General features: G+C 39.1%; 1 protein-coding gene and 1 non-coding gene across 8 annotated transcripts in view; one reads left to right on the top strand and one right to left on the bottom strand.

Moving 5' to 3' along the window:
- Nucleotides 1-18,208, bottom strand: part of Aig1 (androgen induced 1) — a 218,847-nt gene extending 200,639 nt beyond the window's left edge. For 2 of the 7 annotated variants that reach the window (XM_063233403.1, XM_063233406.1), the window contains exon 1: nucleotides 17,979-18,191. In XM_063233403.1, the coding sequence (XP_063089473.1) occupies nucleotides 17,979-18,119 (141 nt within the window). In that variant the 5' untranslated portion in view covers nucleotides 18,120-18,191. Of the gene's footprint in view, nucleotides 1-17,494; nucleotides 17,876-17,978 lie in introns of those variants that run through there. The other 5 variants (XM_063233407.1, XM_063233405.1, XM_063233404.1 and 2 more) reach the window with 5 other exon arrangements.
- On the top strand, nucleotides 15,790-15,910 carry LOC134472239 (U6atac minor spliceosomal RNA). Its single transcript, XR_010042133.1, has one exon. It is a non-coding gene; the product is annotated as a U6atac minor spliceosomal RNA (small nuclear RNA).
- Nucleotides 18,209-18,788: the final 580 nt, after the last annotated feature.

The following is an 18,788-nucleotide window of genomic DNA, read 5'->3' as shown; positions in this document are numbered from 1 at the left end:
CCCATTGCATTGTACATACTCAATAAATAGTGGTTGGTCTGGAGCATCTGTGTCTTTGCCTATTCTAAGACACTGCTCTCCCAGCCCCCCATCAGACACTACTAAATTGTCTGTTTCTTATTTTATCCTTTACTGTACCCTTTATACAGGCAGTTGGGGATTTTAGCCAGGTCCCTGATAACTGTCTTACCGTAACTAGCAAAGTGACACATAGTAAGTATTCAAAAAATGTTTATCGCATAAGCAAGTCAACAAATAAAAACAGCCAGTTGCCTTTGGACTTATTTTAATTTTATTTTTTACTTTTTGCAGTCCAGAGGATGAAATCCTCACAGTAGGCAAACACTTCCCCACTGTGCTCATCCCCAGCCTTGTTTCATTATTATTTTATCAGTACCTGTTTGCAGTACTTAAAGATCACATTCCTCTTAGGGAGTTGATATACATAATATAGCTTAATTTTTTACCATCTTTCTTCCTCCATCTCTTGGTCCCCTTTCCTTATGCAAAAGATATAAACTCTGTGACACTTTCTGGACCAGGTCCGGTTGGTAAGGGATGAGTGAACAAGTGAGCCTTTGCTGTGTTGAAGGCAGCTCCTCAGCCCATCCCCGCCTGACCTCTGCCTATCCAGCAGTGGTATAAGATTCCCAAAGAAGCACAAGCTCCACTGTAGGCTGCATATGTGAGAAAGCCAGGTTGTATGTTTTTTCTGACTATCTAGCAGGACAAATCCTGGAAATAAAATGCACAATGAAGTAACAGGCTCCCATCCCTGGCCCTGTTCCATGGAAAAACTGTCCTCCATGAAATATGCCCCTGTGCCAAAATGGTTGGGGACCACAATTTTAAGGCTTTGGGACAACGTTTTTAAAAAATAATAGTTCAATGAACAGAGGGTTTTTTTTCCCTTTGCTTTACTTTATTTTTGATTTGATGAAAAACTACATGGCTACATGACACATCTATATCCATCTCTGCTCTCGACCAAATTTTGTATTTTTAGGTTGAACTTTTTTTTAAAACAGAAGCACACATGATGGGGGTGAAAAACAGTATTGATCACTACTATTTTGTCAGAATACTTTTTCATGTAAAAATTGATGCAGTGATAAGTTATATCAACGTGTGCTTTAAAAAACAACCCAAAAGACTCTGAAATCATCAACACATTTTCTTCCTAGTCCTTGGATGTTTAAAATCCTCTTGTTGAAATTATTTTCTAGGACATTAGTTTCAGAGTCATAGTAAGTGGTTTCTATAGTGTCACGTCTAAAACTGCTCCCAGTTCCACTTCACAGAGAAGCCAGGTCTTCACACACGTCTTCCCCTCCGTTCTTTCTGATTTGCCCTTTTCCTCCAACCAAGAATTTTTTTGGAAATTATGCAAAGACAGTGGCAGAAAAGCAAATGTAATTACCTAAATAGTGTGAAGCACGAAGCTCGGTGAATAATAGGTATGGGCTTACACTGCAGGGTGTACTTTAAACTGATGGACTATGCCTGCCAAGAATTTTTTGACATTGGGCTCAGTGGCCTCCTGCATGTTTCTATATGTGTGCTACTATATTATGTCATTTTCTTACTTTATCCTCCTAAAACAGAATCTTGGGGAATGAAAGCCAGCAATCTCACATCTCATTTTAAGAAATTTACCTATGTGGTCATTTAAAAGAGCTTAACATCAATGTAGATAGAAAGAATTTAAGAAAAAATAACCTCTCAGGTAGGTACACAAAGACACAAATGAAAGCTTGAAAATTTTTTAACAATAAGTTTAAATTATACTAGAAAATTAAGAATGACAGCATTAGGTCCTTTTATAATCTTGTCTCCATTAATATCTTATAAAATTTTACAGGAGGGTGTTATGTATGTATCACTTGCCTTTTAACATAAAAGAAATGGGTAACCCACTTTCTAGGCCTCCTTTTGTCCCTCATGGAAGCTTCCTTTCTCTCAATAAATTCTTCCTACACTTAAAAAGTAAAATAAAATAAAAGGAATAAAGACAGATACAAATATTAACAGGATACATTAATTAATATATTTTCCCAATACTTCTATAATTTCTTAAAGTAAGTGAACACTTTAAAAAAAAACACTGTAGATCAAAGTTATGATCAAGTGTCAGTGCTTCCTTTGTTCCATATTCTTTATAAAACTAATGGGTAACATTTTATATCCAAATCACATTGAGACAAAACAGTAACACCAACAGAATATTTTTAATGAAAAAATATCCCCAATCATCTTTGAAATCAAAGAAAACAACCTAGCTTAATGTAACGGTTGATATGTTGTGCCAACCTGAGAAGTTTAGAAGTTTACTAAATGACTCAGCAGGTGGCCAGAGTCCTTACTTTATCAACATCCTGAGCCTGTGCAAGAGGAGGGTAAGGAGATGGTGTGAGTGCTACACCTGCCCTACCAGGTGGTAACCTGCATACACTATAAGGGAGGAAAAGAGGTTTATTCTTCCTATCCTTTTTATTCTTGTGGCTTTTGCTGTCTCTGCCACTTTGAAGTGTTGTCCCTGTGCCATGCCACCCTGCTTTTGCCAAATGTTTATGGACTGAAACCTCCATGAACTGTGAGCTAATTAAACCTTTCCTTCCTCAGCAACTGGATAAAGTAACCAAGACAGTCAATGAGCTACAAAGAGATTTCAAAAGGCAAAGAGAAGTAAATCTTGCTGCTCATAACTCCACTTGACAGTAGGAATCATAAGAAATTGACATGGGAAGAATAGAAAGTACCAGCAGAACAGTGCAGTCAGTGGGTGGCATCAGGTCCCACATGCTAGGAAAGGTAAATATACTTTAAAAGCAGCACGACACCACTGGTATGCACACAAAATTGGACTTGAGTGAAATTTAGCTGTGGCCAAGTTTTCTTAAAAAGCTGGCCACTGACACTCATGTTTAGGTTTGGCATGGGGCTTCCCAAACAAATAGGTGGCACTCCACAAATATGCAGGTGTAATAAATCACCCTGTCAGTTAGATTTACATATCATTCTTATGGTCCCAAATTGGCTAATCAGTTGTAAAACCAAATTACACAGTACTGAAGGCAGAAAAAAAAAAAAAAAAAAACCAAGCATGTAAACAACATCACAATGGACCATTGTACTGTCAAGTTAGTCCTGCTTAAACATGCTATTTCTATTTGGATAAAGAAAGCCTTCATAATGATGTCACTTTTATAAAGGCCCCAATCAAGCAAAACTAACCAACATAATATTATGTCTGGGGATACATATTATTTAAAAAAGGAGAGAGTGATAAACACAAAATTCAGAATGGTAGCAACTTCCAGGCAGGAGGCGTAAGTATGAGCTCAGAAAAGAACAATATGGAAGACAACAGTAGTGGTAAAATTTATTTCAGAACTCTCCTTAATAATCAGTGAACATCAAAATTATTTTGTTAAACATTTATTCCATAATTCACTTTTTAAAAACTCTTCTCCTGTTTAGATATGGAGTACTTTATGGAACAGCAGTTTTGCCTTATGCAGAGACAGTACCTATATTAATTGTTCAAAACCCCATTGAAAGCACTTTGATCTGTGTGATATTTTTGGCTGGCAATTTTATGAAGGTTTTTACAGTAGTGTTATCAAATAAAAAGAGCTGCTAATATTTGCTACTTTTTAGTCAAAAACAAATGTACCCATCTTTCGTGAAATAAAAAATAGTATGTGGTTGCTACCCCAAAAGCTAGTGAAAAGAGATCTTTTTAAATCAAAAAGTCTTCACTGAAATTTCTACAAGAAATGAAGATTTTTTTAAATTATGTGCTTCACACAATAGGAAGATTATTCTCTGATCATGAGCAATTTCCCAAACAAGGGATATTACCAGATCATTTTCATTGTGTAACTAATACATTAGCTCCCCAGATAAACTGAAATTTTTAAGAGCGAGATATAGTTGCTGAAATGTTTGCATTTGTAATCCAATTCAAATAAATGAGATAGTCATTAGCAAAAATGAATAGAAGGCACCAATAAAAATTCAATTTATCTGTAGAACCTAGCAGTCATGGGTAATGGTGGTATTTAGATACAGAACAATGGGAGAAGCAGATTTGGGAGGTGAAATTAAGAATTGTTTTTAACACATATTGAAAAGGAGGAAGTGGGATATAGGAAGATAAAGCTCAGGAGAAATTGGGGATGAATATAGCAATCCAGGAGACCATCTTCACATGGAGTATATTTAAAGCCAACATAGTGAATGCAGATTAGAAGAAGATAGTTTAGGACTGAGTCTTGGAAAAATTCACCATTGAGTAATTAAGAGAAAAAAGAAATCAGCAAGAAAAACTAAGGAAAAGCAAGAAAAAGGTCCAAAAAACACCATGATTTGCCAGAAATCAAATTTTAGGGCACTGTTTCAAGAAAGAGAAAATGACCAATTGGACCAAATTCTCTCAAAAGCTTCAGGTAAATGAGGACTCAGAGATGCTTATGGTATAGTTGATATGGTAGCCAACGATGTTCCTGATTAGAGCTTTTTCAGAAAAATGTGTTTTATAGAGAAGGGAGAAAGAAGTAGAAACCAGAAGCACAGATTTCCTTCAAGGAATTTTGCTGAAAAGAAAACCAAAGAAGTACAGTGAAGTTAACACAAAAACAAATTTTATTTTGGAGAGAGAAAGCAGGAAGAAGAGACAGACAGACATATAAACAGAAATAGAGAGAAGAGAAACAGATGGCATAGTATGGGTACATGTTGATGGAAGTAAAGCAGTTGAAATGGAAAACTCTGATCCAGAAAGGAGAATGAAGCCCAAGGAAAAGGAAAGAGTTGACCTTGGAAGTTATAGAGGACCCACCTGAATGGCTCTCCTTCAACAAAGAGCAATTATCTCCACATTAGCTAAACCTGGGCCCTATCCTCATGTACTTATATGTACAGAGCTGGCCAAGCTATTTCCTTTTCCCTTCAATTATCTCTAAGCAATGTCACTGTTTCCTTGTCTCACTGTCCCTCTAAATGCTTGAGCCCAGCAGGATGGCAGAGCCATACAACTCCAGGGCTGTCAACTGGGATCAAGCCTCAACATAAGGGGCTATGATTTCCCAGCACAAAAAGGACTTGCACATCAGAACTGAAGCACCAGTCTTCTAAACATTAAATGCTACCTCGGTTGTGCAATGCAGATTGGTCTTTCTGCACATCCTTCTCTATGCATATTGCAGAGGTGCTTTCTGGCCTCCTAGCTAGCTCAGCTCACAGGTCTCACATAATTCCCACCATTCTTACAGTCACTCATCCTCTAGCCACTCCTTTCTTCACAAATTAATAAAATTTAGGTTAGGCCCTGAGTCATGGCCTTTGTTCAGTGAACCCTCATCTGGAATGGACTCAGGACCCCTGGGCTACTCTTAAATATAAATATGTCCTAGTGTCTTTATTCTTGGCCATGGGCTGCACTGGAGGTGGCAGATTATAGTTAACTTGCCAGAGTTCCAATAACAAATTCCAATTTCATGGGATTTAAATATAAACTTCCTGGACTATGACAAGGATGGGAAAAGAGTCGCTATACAAACATAGTTCATTCCTTGGAACAGGGGGAAATAAACTAGCGTTAGTTAAAGATGGGTTGGTGGATTTGATAATGGGAGAACATAAATCTCTCTTCTGATGGCTTTTGTGTTCTTACTGAAACAAGCATCAAGGTCATCATATTTCTTGGTCAATAAAGGCTGTTCCTTGAGTGATAGAGTGAACAGAGTGAGAAGATCAAGGAAGAGACTGCTAAGATATGATGACAGAGAAAAACAGGTGGAAGGGGTTCTGTGCGAACAGGAGAGGAAGCTACCTAGAAAAACACAGTACACCCCCAAGCATCACCGGGGGTCCAGCTGACATTTATGCTGCCACAGTTCTAATGGCAGTAACCTGGTTCCCATTTCTGGCCTACAATTTTTGGCTTGCATATGGTGACCTGTGCACCCCACTTACACCTGTTGTATTTGTCACTTCCCTGTCATGAGGACAAAATATCTGACAACTAATTCTTAAAAGAAGACAGGCTTATTTTGGCTCATGGTTTCCATCCATGGTCACTGGTTCCAAGGCAGAAACAGTATGGTGGAAAGGCCTGGGCAGAGGATGGCTGCTCAATCCATAGTAGCCAGGAAGCAGACAAACAAAGGAGAACAGAGACAAGAATACACCTTTCCAATCACACCTGCATGGACCACCTCCAGTTAGGTCCTGTCTCATAACAGCACACATCAGCTTCTCAACTCTACAATGGACGAATCCACAAAAGAATGTAGTCCCCCATAAACCCCCAGTCACCTTTCAAACCCATGACACTGTGAGAGGACATTGTAGGTCTACATCATAGCACCTATAAATGATTCTTTTATTAAACTCATTTGAGTCATGAATTTTGACATGGTATCTCTCTTCTCTGACAGAACCTGTGCTGATACAGAAGTGACTTGTTATTGCACAGAATATGGCTTAGTGGTATGGAAAAGGCTGTTTCCTCATTCTATACAGAGTCTTAATGTTCATATGTCTTTTTAAAAGTAGCAAAATGTGTAATTACAAAGAAAATGATGTGTAATAGTAGAACAAATATACTTTTCTTAGACTGCTAAGAGTCAACTTTTGAGGTTAGACTAATAAATCACTCATGACTAAACTAAGTACATGCAAGACGAGTGGAACGCACAAGTAAATCCACAGAAAGACATGTTCAGTCCCTCTTCAGCCATGCCAATTCTGCACTAATCAGAATGCTCTAGGCACTTGAAATTTATGTTTGGACCAAGAATTTATGAGTTCAAATCAAATGTAGTTAATGCTCCTGATTTCATAAATGTAAGTCAAAGACAGCTAATCATTTATATTTATGAAATATATGGTGAAAGATAGGCAGTTAATCTATTGGATAGGAAATTATGAAGGTTTAAGTACCCTCAAGTGATCTCTGGTATTATTCATCTATAATTTTTATAAAGTTAGGAGGAATAAAGAGAAATCAGTACTTCAAGTATTGAAGGGAGTGTAATTGATATGGCTACTCTTCCTCTGAAAATTTGCCCTAAGAAAATATTCACAGATATATCTAAAAATTGATCTAGTCATATATTCAGTGAGACAATCAACAGAAACACTCATATGGAAGACCGTGCAATTATTTAAAATGTTATGGAAGATTGTATTGTGGCATAGAAATGTTTACAAAATGTTTTAAATGAAATAAAAGGTACTAAAACCAATGACTGCTAAACCTTCTAAGTAGAATACAAAATGCAGCCATCCGTGGATTGAAAAGTAAACAGTTCCTGGTGGACTGGGGAATATGAATAAGATCCATAAGGAGGTTCAAAGATTTTTTTAATTGTCTTTGTTCCCCAGATAAAACCTGATGGCAGACTGACTCCTGAAACTATACAGCAAGCCCTGACAGCAGGAATTCCAGAAGAAACCTCTCCTTTCCAGCCAAAGGACTAGTAAAAGAATTCTGTGGGCTAGAAATTCTGATTCCTCTCCATCCTCAACACATACTTCCACCTTTTATTTCCTATCAGCATGTATATCTAAAGCCCTAAGCAAAATCTCGCACTCTGGCCACAGGAAGTGGGAAAAAGGAAGCCCTATTGTATGAAGTGTGTGTCTGTGTATGTGTGTGTGCGTGTAGAGCAGAGTATGTTTTTTCCTTTCTTTTCTTGCTGCCTCACTATAAAAACATCCCCAGTTGTGTGGACTGACTGCATAGCAGCATAGTAGGCTAAACTTCGGAAAGGATGCTTCCTTCTGGCCACAGGAACCAAGAAAAGGGATATAAGAGAGTTGGAAGGTATAAAAGAAATTAGATGGAGAAAAAGGCCGAAAAGGGTCAATACGTAATTCTCATTATTAACTGACATCAGTCTACATATACATAGAACAGGCCTACAGAAGTAGGGCAGAAGCATCAAATACTGAAGTCCATGTTCACACCCCAGGCTGACCCCTGAATAATATAATCTCCACTCTGATTCAAAAAGCACAGTAAAATCTTTGCAAATTCTGCAGACATCAGACATGAGTTAGAACATGCAACCTGAACCCAATCAGATTAACTGCAGGCTAAAACAAAGAAGCAATATTCTCCGTAAGATTAAAAAAAAACAAACAAATCTCACAACATAATATTCAAAACTCTCAAGGTATAACACCACATAATTTGTCATGCACACAAAGAGCCAAGAAAATGATGCAATAATAAAAATATTTTCAAAAATCAGCAGATGCCAACTCTGCAATGTCCCAGAAGTTAGAATTTTTCATCAAGGAGTTTAGGAAGCTCTTTCAACAATCCTCCAACAAATAATGGTGAACACCATTAAGACGAGTGAAACATAGGAACTCATTGCTGTGTAACAGCAACTGCAAAATAGAAACAGATGAACATTTTAGAACTGAAACACATAATATCTAAAATTTAAAAACTTCACTGGACAGGCTCCATAACAGAATGCAGATCACATATTGGTTAATTTGGAATTAGATGAACAGAAAACATACAATTAAAAAAGAAAAAGAAACAAAAAAATCAGACTTTAAAAAAATGAACAAGTCTTCAATAATCTGCGGAACAATAATCAGAATGATCTGATATTCATATCAATGCTGTCTCAGAAGACAGGAAGAAAAAAATAGACACAGAAAATATATACGCAGAAATAATTGGGTGAAACACATGACTACAAATTCCAGCAGCTACACAAACTTTTTATAAAGATGAACTCATGACGCCCAGAAATACAATAACTAGGCTGCTGATAACCTAAAATAATGAAAAAAAAAAAAGCTTAAAGACAACTAGAGAATATAACAACACATGCATTCAAGGGAACAGTAGTTTGAAAAACTGCAAATTTTTCATTATAAATGGTAGGTCAGGTGTCAATGGTACAAGATCTTTCAAGTAATAAAAAGAGCTATTAACTAGGATTTTATATCCAGCAAAATATCTGCTAGTAATGAGACCAAAGTAAAGATACTCTTTTTTTTTTTGTACTCAGGACCTTGCACTTGCCAAGCAGGAGCTCATGCCACTGAGCTAAATCCCTGGCCCCAGGATACTTTCATACGAAAGAAAGATAAAAAATTTGTTGTCAATAGACTTCTTCTTAATGACGTGCTAAAATGAGTCTTCAGGCTGAAGGATAATGATAACACAGGAAAATACATACATAAGAACTGAAAGAATAACAACACAAATGATAAATATCTGGGTAAATATAATAGGTAATTTTACTCCACTGAGGTCTTTAATACATTTTATTATTGCTTGCAATAATTCTAATATTCTCTATGTAGTTGTCAAGTTACACAGAAATAATAAATGTGAAAACTATCACATAAAATGGGGAGAACAAAGTGATGAAGCTTATATATTTTACTTAAACTGTTAGCCTAGTCACTGCAAACCTGGATTATGTCAACTCAGGAGTGTATATGGTAATCCATAGAGCAGTAACTAAAATAACATAGTGTTAAATGAGTAATTTACTGACACAGCATGTGCTTAATATGTACAAAGTCCACAGCACCTTAATAAATAAGTAAAATAATACCAAGACATATGTATGAACACACAGTACGATTATTTGTAGATACTGACAAAAAATTATCCTAAAATTTATATGAGAGGACAAAATAATTGAAATAGCCTAAACAAATTTTGAAAAAGAACAAATTGGAGAACTGGTGCTATCTGCTTTCAAGATTTACTATAAACCTATAATAATCAAAACAGTATAGTACTCATGAACACACAGACACACTGGGATTACAGAGTTCACAAATAGACCCACAGATGAAGCCAACTGATTTTTGGCTAAGATACAAAAACAATACAATGGTGAAAGAATAAACCTCTTCAAGAAATGCTGTTCTAACTGTTCCTCAGTTAAACAAACAAAAGAATCACAGACTTAAAACTTCTAGAAAGAAACACAGGAGGAAAAAATTTTGACTTTGTTAAGTAAAGTTTCCAGGCATTACATCAAAAGCATGTTCCACAAAAGAAAACAAAATGACAGTTTAGAAGTTATCAAAATAACTTTCTGATCTGCAAAAGATATTACTGATAAAATGAAAAAGATAAGCACAGCTAGGGGACAAATGTCTGCAAATCACATATTGGACAAAGTACTATTATTTGGCATACTTAAAATCTCTCAAAGCTTAGTAACCAGGAAACAAACCAATTTTTTTTTAAATGAGCAAAAAGATTTGCACAGATTTCACAAAAAAAAGATACAGAGATATCTGATGAAAATGCACAGGAGCAATGCCAATTAAAAGCACAATAAGGTACAAGTGCATGCCCACTAGAACAGAGCGCTAAACAGAAGAGAGCACTCCCAACAGAGAAGGCTCAGCAAGTGGACGTCTCACATGCTGCGGGTGACATGGCAACACAGCACAGCATTCAGGAAAACACTCCGGCAGCTTCTCCTACACTTAAACAAAGCTTTGCTATACGACCACACAGCCCTGCTCCTAGTCCATACATGCTAAAAACAAAAACTCATGTTTGTAAGGAACTTGTACAAAAATGTGTATAGCAACTTTCCTTGTCATCACGCCAAACTTGAAAAACTCAAATGTACTTCAGTTTGTAAAAGGATAGACAAACTGTGGTACATCAATACCATGCTCAGCAATAAAAGGGATTATTGATACACACAGTATGTATAAATCTAAAATGTATTTTGCTAAAAAAAAAAAAAAAAAAAAAGGCCCAGAGCTGGGTGGGGTGCAAGTGTCTATACTCTGGGAAGCCGAGGCAGAAGGATCCCAAGTTGTAGCCTTGAAGTTACTTAGTGAGACTTTGTATCAAAATAAAAACTAAAAGAGGCCTAGGGTTATAATTTCATGCAAAGGCTCTGCATTTGATTCCCAGTACTGAAAAAAACTAAAGCATACTGAATGCCTTATATATATTTTTTTATAGAGAAACAAAACTATTGGGACACAGAACAAATCTGTGGCTGATAAATTCAAGGGAGAAGGGTTCCATGGCACAACATACGAGCACACAGCACTCAGTCCTGCTCAGCACCACAAAATTTTTAAAAAGAGAGAAAACTCAAGGGGAAGTTTCACCATGAAGAGGCAACAACAGAAAAGAGTACTTTTACACAATTGTGTTGTATGTTGAAACTTACAGGTCTTAACAGAGACTAATTTTGATATTTGTGAATTTGAGAATTCATAAAAACCATGAGTATCCACTGCACTTCGGGGTTTAAGTATAGACGTGGCTGAAAGGCAAACATAAAATACAGTGCTACTGTAACACTGATACATGAGGGGCTGGGGATTTAGCTCAGTGGCATAAGCGCCTGCCTTGCAAGCAGGCAGTCATGAGTTCGATCCCCGGTACCGAAAAAAAAAGAAAAAGACAAAAAAAAAAATACATATATATATATATATGTAAACACTGATACATGTATGATGCTGTAATTTAAATTACTCAGTAACTTACAAGTAACTTTCACAAAATGTGTGAGTTTTTTCTGAAATCTATACCAGTATGCATATATATCTGTAGTTTGTGTTTTCTTCTCTGCACAAAATTTCAAAACAGATATTATTTAGAAGTACTAAAATGCTAATATGCAAGGAAATTAAGGAGGATTAAAATGAATATATTTTCTTCCCTAAAATTAGTATTCAAAAAAATTTTTGATGCCCAAAGTGGGAGCCCAAATGTACAGTTTTTCTCTAATGATTATATTTTGCTTTTGGAATTAAACTGGCAATTCCAACTCACCTTGGAGGTCAAAATCAAAGCTACTATGAAGCGTTGGAACACTGTCCGACGGGTTTCTCAGAATTCAGTGCTCCCATCCTATCCCTCATTCCCCTCTGCAATGGAGCTGACCAAAAGAGTTGTCCCTTTAGTTCTCAATGCCCTGGGACCTGGCCACCTTGCAAGTAAGAAATGAGCCCTTTAACTGCAGGACCACAGCCTGCAAAAAAGAAAAAGCCATGTTATTATGGAATCCTAAGCAGTGTGATTTTTCCAAACATGCCTGGATCACAGGAACATCTGATTCATTGTGGAAAATTGTACTATTGTTCACGCTTCCACAGAAACATGTGACACTGCAGCAAAACAGAGACACACACGAAACCCTCAAGAGCAGTTACCAATTTTGTTAAATATTATAGCAGATCTAGGGAATTGGTGGAAATGGGGGAAGAAGTGAGTGACCTCACCCGTGGTCAGATGACTTTCTGTAATTTCAATAACATGCACAACTAAGAAAGGGAATAGGTGACTCTATCAACAACAATTTCCCTCACTCTGACAAATCCGGGCACTGTTTTATGTATAATCCAAAAGAAACACTTGCAAAGAAGGTAAAGAAGATTCTATGCAAAGGATTTTTCTCACAATTCTTCCTCCAGGCTAGGAAAAAATATTATTTGATCCTTCAAGTTTTTGTACTCATTTTAGGGTCAAGTCTGGGTCTTCTGGAAAAAAAAATATTGTAGCTTCTTCCTCTCTAAGATCCAAAAGATACAAATAAACAACAACAGCGACAACAAAGGCCCACCTAATTTTCTTCACTGAGCAGTGAACCAGTGGCCTTCATGTGGCATCCTGAGGTTTTGACTGGCAAAACTAAATACCACAGTTACATAATGACAGACAAAATTTCTTCTCAAGATATTTTATTTCCTATTTAAATTGAGCCATGAGCTACAGTCCAGAATGTATTTTATGGTAAGTTCACATGGAAATATAAGACTAACTCAAATGCAAAATTTAGGACACTTACACAGCTTTTTCTGACTCTGTAACATTTTTCTAAATGTCCAAAGTTTTCACATGTCTCAAAGCAAAAACGTGCCCTTTAGGTATAGTTGACCATTTCCTGCTCTTTGAACATCCTATGTTTTCCACGTCAGAGCTTTTATTTACCCTGCTTCTTTTGTACTTTTCTTAAATTCTCTTGCAAAAGGATTTAGATAACAACAAAGGTACCTAGAATCTATCACTTTAAATTTCTACAAAAATTCTTTCTCCTAGCCATAATATAAGACTCTGCCTTTGGCTTTCATAAAATTACAATATAACAAACATCAACCCTAAGAATATTTCTGCTAAAAAATGGTTAAAAGTATTATTTATTTATGGTGCCTGACATCCTTTATGTGAAGAGTCCAGTGATAAGTAACCTTGAAAAGTCAGTACTTGAAAAGAAACTATTTTTCCTCATAAATTGCAACATTTCCTTTATAATCAAACAATGTATTGCTTTTTGCTTTAGCTGTCCTGGAGATTATCTAAATTTTTAATCTAAATTTCTTCTCAAATGCAATAACTAATCCATTCCTGGAGCCTAAAACCTATTTTTCTTTTTATTTATGACTTGTAATTTTTTAATATATCTCTACGTCACAGTGAACATTACCTTAAATATATTTTGCAAGTAGACACAACTGATATATGAAAGCTGGGGCTTCCAGCTATTCCACATTAAACTACAAAGCAAAAAGAGTGCATTTCAGCATCCATCAAACTAGAAAGTGCATAGGAATCATCTGAGGAGCTCATTAAGATGCAAATTCTGAGGGAGAAGTGTGAGGTGGAGCTGGCTCCCAAAGAAAGTTGATCCTCTTGGTCTCAGCCCACACTTGGCAAAGCGGAGTCTCAACAGCAATATTCTGCCAACGCATACGTGAACAGTCAGGGCAGGGGCAGAAATAAGCAGAGTACAGCCCAAAGTGACAGCGCTCAAAACACTAAGTACCGCAAACCAGAGCAAAGGAGAGACCCAGATTGCTATTTCAATTTTTCAAAACTGAAAAGTCTCAAATCCAATGTCATTATTAGTTCCATTTTTAATAACAAATACCCAGTTCATGGTTTTCAAAGAAGTAGAGTCTATCAAACATTTGACCAGTCCTAAATTTGCTTTTGTTTTTGTTTTTGCTTTTGAAAGTTTGGGGAGGAGACAAGGGAAAGTATACTCCTTAAAAATTTGGAAAGAGAAAGTTCCCATTTTTTTTCCCAAAGACTAAGCATCTGTTATACTCCAAGTACTACTTTGGGGCCTCAAAACACAGTTGCCTTGTTTTACTTATTTATGCTAGTTTTACATTATGCTTTTTATTATTATCTTTTAGGTCAACTACACAACTTGGAGAAGATAGTAAATAAAGGAATAAACCTGCATTACTTGAAGAAATTCATGGTAGGCTAAGGAAATATTTTAATTTAATTTTTTTTTCTAGTTCATTTCCAGTAAAGAGTATTCCATTTTCTGGTCAGGAATGTTACATAACAATAGTTTGTGAAATAGTTCATGGTAATGAAAAGGCCTAGTATTTCCAACATTGTTCAGTCTTCAAAACTTGTCTTACTGTCCATATTATATGTATGTGTGTCGCCTCGGCGTAGCTCCATGAATGAAGGTAAGAAAATCTATTTTGATTAAAGCTAAAATTAGCCAACATACATAAAGGACAAGTTGAGTCCTATATTCCCAATAAATTCAAAAACAGTTAAGGCTTTTTCTAGGTCAGAGGTTTTAAAACCAACTGTATTTGCTTCCTGTTGCTGTGGCAATAAGTTATGATACATTTAGTGGCTTGGGCAACACGAGTTTATTATTTTACAACTCTGGAGATAAGAAGTCATTGGAGTAAAATCCAGGTATCACCAGGGCCGTGTTCCATGTGGAAATCCTAGGAAAAAATCCACTTCCTTGTCCTTGCTCCTAGATGCTTCCTTGGCTCAGGGGCCCTCCTCTTCCGTCTTCAAAACCAGTCATGTTGCACCTTCCTCTGCTTTTCTTCCACAGTCACGTCCTCCTCCAACTGATGCTTCTCTTTCGCCCATTCCACATTTAAGGACCTTCATGAATATACTGAGCCCAAATAGATATTCCAGAATAATTTCCCTATTTCATAGTTTGGCTGATCAGTAACTTTAATTCCACTTGAAACCTTCATTTCCCTTTGCCCTATAATGTCACATATTTCACAGGTTCTGGACACTTGGATGTCTCTTTGGGGCTCCATGATTCTGTCCACCACAGCAAGCCAATGTTTCTTTTTCCATTTGATCACCTGAATTTTCCAAACACAGCTCAGTTCTATTACAGTCCCTCCATAGTGGGAAAAGAGCTCTTGGGAATGACTGTACCATTAGTGGTAGTGACAATCTAGCCTTCACCTTGTCCACAAGCTCTAGTTCTCTTGGAAAGACTCTCCTTCCCAAACAGAAACATGAAAACAGCTGCAGTGATGGCTATCACATAGCCACCTGTGCCCGGATACATTGCCTCCCACTGCCTTGAGTTCACTCCCATTCCATAAACTGATGCTACAACTGTAGACACCAACTGTGGCCATCTGGATTAAGGCCCTGCCTGTGCAATCCAAGTTGGTCAGAAAAAGTCTTAAAATGTTGAAAAGCATCTAAAATTGCTCCGATAAACTTACAGCCATTAAAACTGTCCAAGGCACTAGGAAATACCATTTATTCAGTGTTTGTTTAAACACACACACACACAAATGTAAAATTACACATGTAAATTTTAGTAGCCTGATCTTTTCATGCCATTAGAAGTACTGACAGTTTGGTTGTTTTAACAGCTGTATGATGCTTAAGTGCTAAGGCCTCTAAATCTCTAATGAAAGGAATAACACTTTGTGTGTTTTTATGAATATATTCCAGACATACTTTCTTACAGAAATTCTTGGTTAAAGAAAATTATTCTATGTCAATCAGGAACCATAGTATTGTATACCAGGAGAGAAGTTTAGCACTCCCCTTCACAGGGATGGAAGAGGCCCTTGCCTGACACGCATACAGTTAAGGCACTGCCACCTACTTTGTGGCACTGATCAGGAGACATCCAGTGTGAAATGCCAGGGTGAGTGGCTAAAGCCCCTAGGAAATTATTGAGTGAAATATAAATACGAAATAAAGTTTAAAAAGTTGAATTTGAATTTATGGTCTGGATACTGGAAGACTAAACTGTGGTTGTTGCTGTGTGGAACAGGAAAGTCCTGAATGCTAAAATAGACACTGCATGACAGCGTATCCAACTGACTGTCCTACTGTTTGGTGTCACACAAGAGGTTAGAGGTGTACTGTTTCCTGTGAGCTCTGTTTTCTAATGCACAGTAAGCAGTGCCGGCAGGAGAAGCAGTCATCTCTCTTGGGTTAACCAACACCTTCACTCCACCCCTCTTACCTGCTGACCCAAAGCAGCAAAGAAAGCAAGGGCACAGCCTAGCAGTGTAGACAGTCTGCTGCCCCCTCCTTGGCAACACTCCGAGAGTCTGAGGTCTGATTTAGAAATAGATATAGCCTTGGTCCCAAAGGACTTTTGCCCATATAATACCTAAAAGTAAAACAGATGTGTGTATTAAGCAATGCCTACACCTTCACTGTTTAAACTCTTAAAGAGACATGATGGCTGATGCTGTATGCATGGTAAACATGCTTCCTACACACATCTATCAAAACTTCAGGGCTGCAGAGCTCATTCAGTTTATGCAACATGTTTATTACGTAACATAACTGGCAAAGTCAATCTTCACTGACAAGTCAGTCTGTCCAGATAGGAAAAGTGTCCTGGTGATAGCCATTTACGTTCAAATACTAAAAAGAATCTACAGAAAACCACAGCACAGAGCCTTGCCACGTGCTGCTCACATGGATGAATGGAAAAAAGGGAAATTCCCACATGAAGAAGCAGATTAAGTTCAAGAAAGAGAAGGAATAGTCCGAAAATTTAAACACTATGCCACAGGCAGACCTGTGTGCCCAGAGACTGGGGGAAAGAATTTAAATTCCTCTCCAAAATGACCTCATATAACACAAAAGCAAGTGGTATTTCCAAGGCCTCTGAGTGCATTGCTCTGAGGCACTCTACGCCTTTGGAAGGATCTCTGAAAAACTATCAAGACATTTTCTTAACACAGAGGGCCAAGAAAAGAGATGATAACCTTGTCGGCATGGCCAATCTTGTATATAATCTTAGACACACAACTGTACCATTCTGGGAGTTGGTTCTATATTTTCTGAATCATGCGGAACTTCACTAATAGTTTTTTTTTTTTTAAATCCCCTTATCAGATCATCTTTTAATGTGGACTTGTGTGTGCATCTGTGTTTGTGCTCGCGTGTGCACTTTACCTGGTCTTAATCACTTTTCACTCAGAAGGGCCCAGGTCCACCTCATGCCATTATTTGGGCCACATGCCCAGATCGGAGTCTCCGAGGAAGCCTTTTGAGGGCCAGAAGGTATTACGATAACCTGTACCATTAAGGGTATCATGTTGTGTCAACAAAGAAGCTGCTTATGCAAACTACTGCAAACTTTACACAGAGAAGCGTACACAGCGAGGCTAGAAATGCACTTTGAAACTCTTGATCCCTAATGTTTCCAGGGAAAAGGTTTGAAGTACTGTAAATTATCGGCGGTGAGCAGAATGCAAACTCAAAGCGACAACTTTATTGGGTACTTTCTCTCTCTTAGGAGAATTTGGGTGCTTTGGGGTGAAGCTCCCAGTAACTAGACAATACCGTGCGTCCTTCCTCCGGTTGCTGCAAGTTTATCCGCTGGTGGGTGCCCTGGGAAGCACCTCAGGGGCGAATGGATCTGAGGCCACTCACATCAAGGCCATCCTACGCTTTCACGCTTGAGGAAATCGAAGAATCTTCCCGTGTCATCTCTCAGAAGCAGGTCTGTGTCCCCTTCCAAATGGCCCACCACCTCACTGCGCGCACCTTACTGGGCCTCCAGCCGCCAGGTAAGGGTGGGTGGCTCCCGAGGTGGCTCAGCGGGGACAGCCAGGCCGTGAGATGCGCTCGCTGAGGGGGACACGAGCTCAGGGTGCTGGGCGAGGTGCGCACCCCAAAACACGCGCGGGCGCGGGGTTCAGGGTGGCCCGGAGAGGGGAGGGGACGGCCTTACCAGATCAATGAACGTCAGGAATTTCCAGCTCCCGCCGTAGGTCTTATGCGAGGGCATTTCGATGGCCTTGTAGTTGCACAGGATGGAGCAGTAGGACAGCAGGATGGCCACCCGCAGCACCTGGCAGGGCACGAGCGCCATGTTCGCGAGCGGCCTGGGCGCGCGGGGCCGCGGGAGGGAGGCCGCGCGGGCGCGCGGTGGGGCGGGGCGGGGCGGGGCGCGCGCTCCCCGGGACCTGCGCGCCGCGAGCCCGGCGACCTGCGTGGGCGGGGCGCTGCGTGCGGGCGGGCTGCGCGCCCGTGATGGGCGGCGCGCCCGTGATCGGCGCCTGCCAGGCAGCTGGCGTGGCGTCACCTCTTTCGTCATCGTTGTCATTCTGCTCCTGCGTTCGCGGGTCCTAGGAGACCCGGCCGGGGGCGCCCCCTAGTCTTCCGAAACAGCGGTGGGCGGCCTCCTGGTGCCACCCGAGGTCAGCGATCGCCGCTGGAGGCATCTATAGGGCAGAGAGGGAATGCATCCGCCGAGTCGGTGGCAGCCGGGCTGGGCTAGGGGACCCGGTGCGACAGCGTCCGGCCCTGGGGGTCATTGCCGTTGGTCAAGGAGGTTGAGGGGTGCCCAGTGCTGTGAGACCAAGTGGAGCTGTCACAGTGGGGTGACTTGTGATCCTCGTGGGACTTGCCTTATGTTGGACACAGTTGAGGTTTCATTATTGACCACGCCACTGTTAACTGAAATGCCTTTATGAATTCTATTCTGAGCAGGCCACACTGCACTTTCCTGCAACACTTTAACCAGTGGAATATCAATGCA

Source organism: Cavia porcellus, unplaced genomic scaffold, assembly GCF_034190915.1.
Source record: "Cavia porcellus strain 051 isolate PalLab524CR breed Dunkin Hartley unplaced genomic scaffold, mCavPor4.1 scaffold_22, whole genome shotgun sequence".
Classification (NCBI taxonomy): Eukaryota; Metazoa; Chordata; class Mammalia; order Rodentia; family Caviidae; genus Cavia; species Cavia porcellus.
This window is presented reverse-complemented; position numbering and strand designations above follow the sequence as displayed.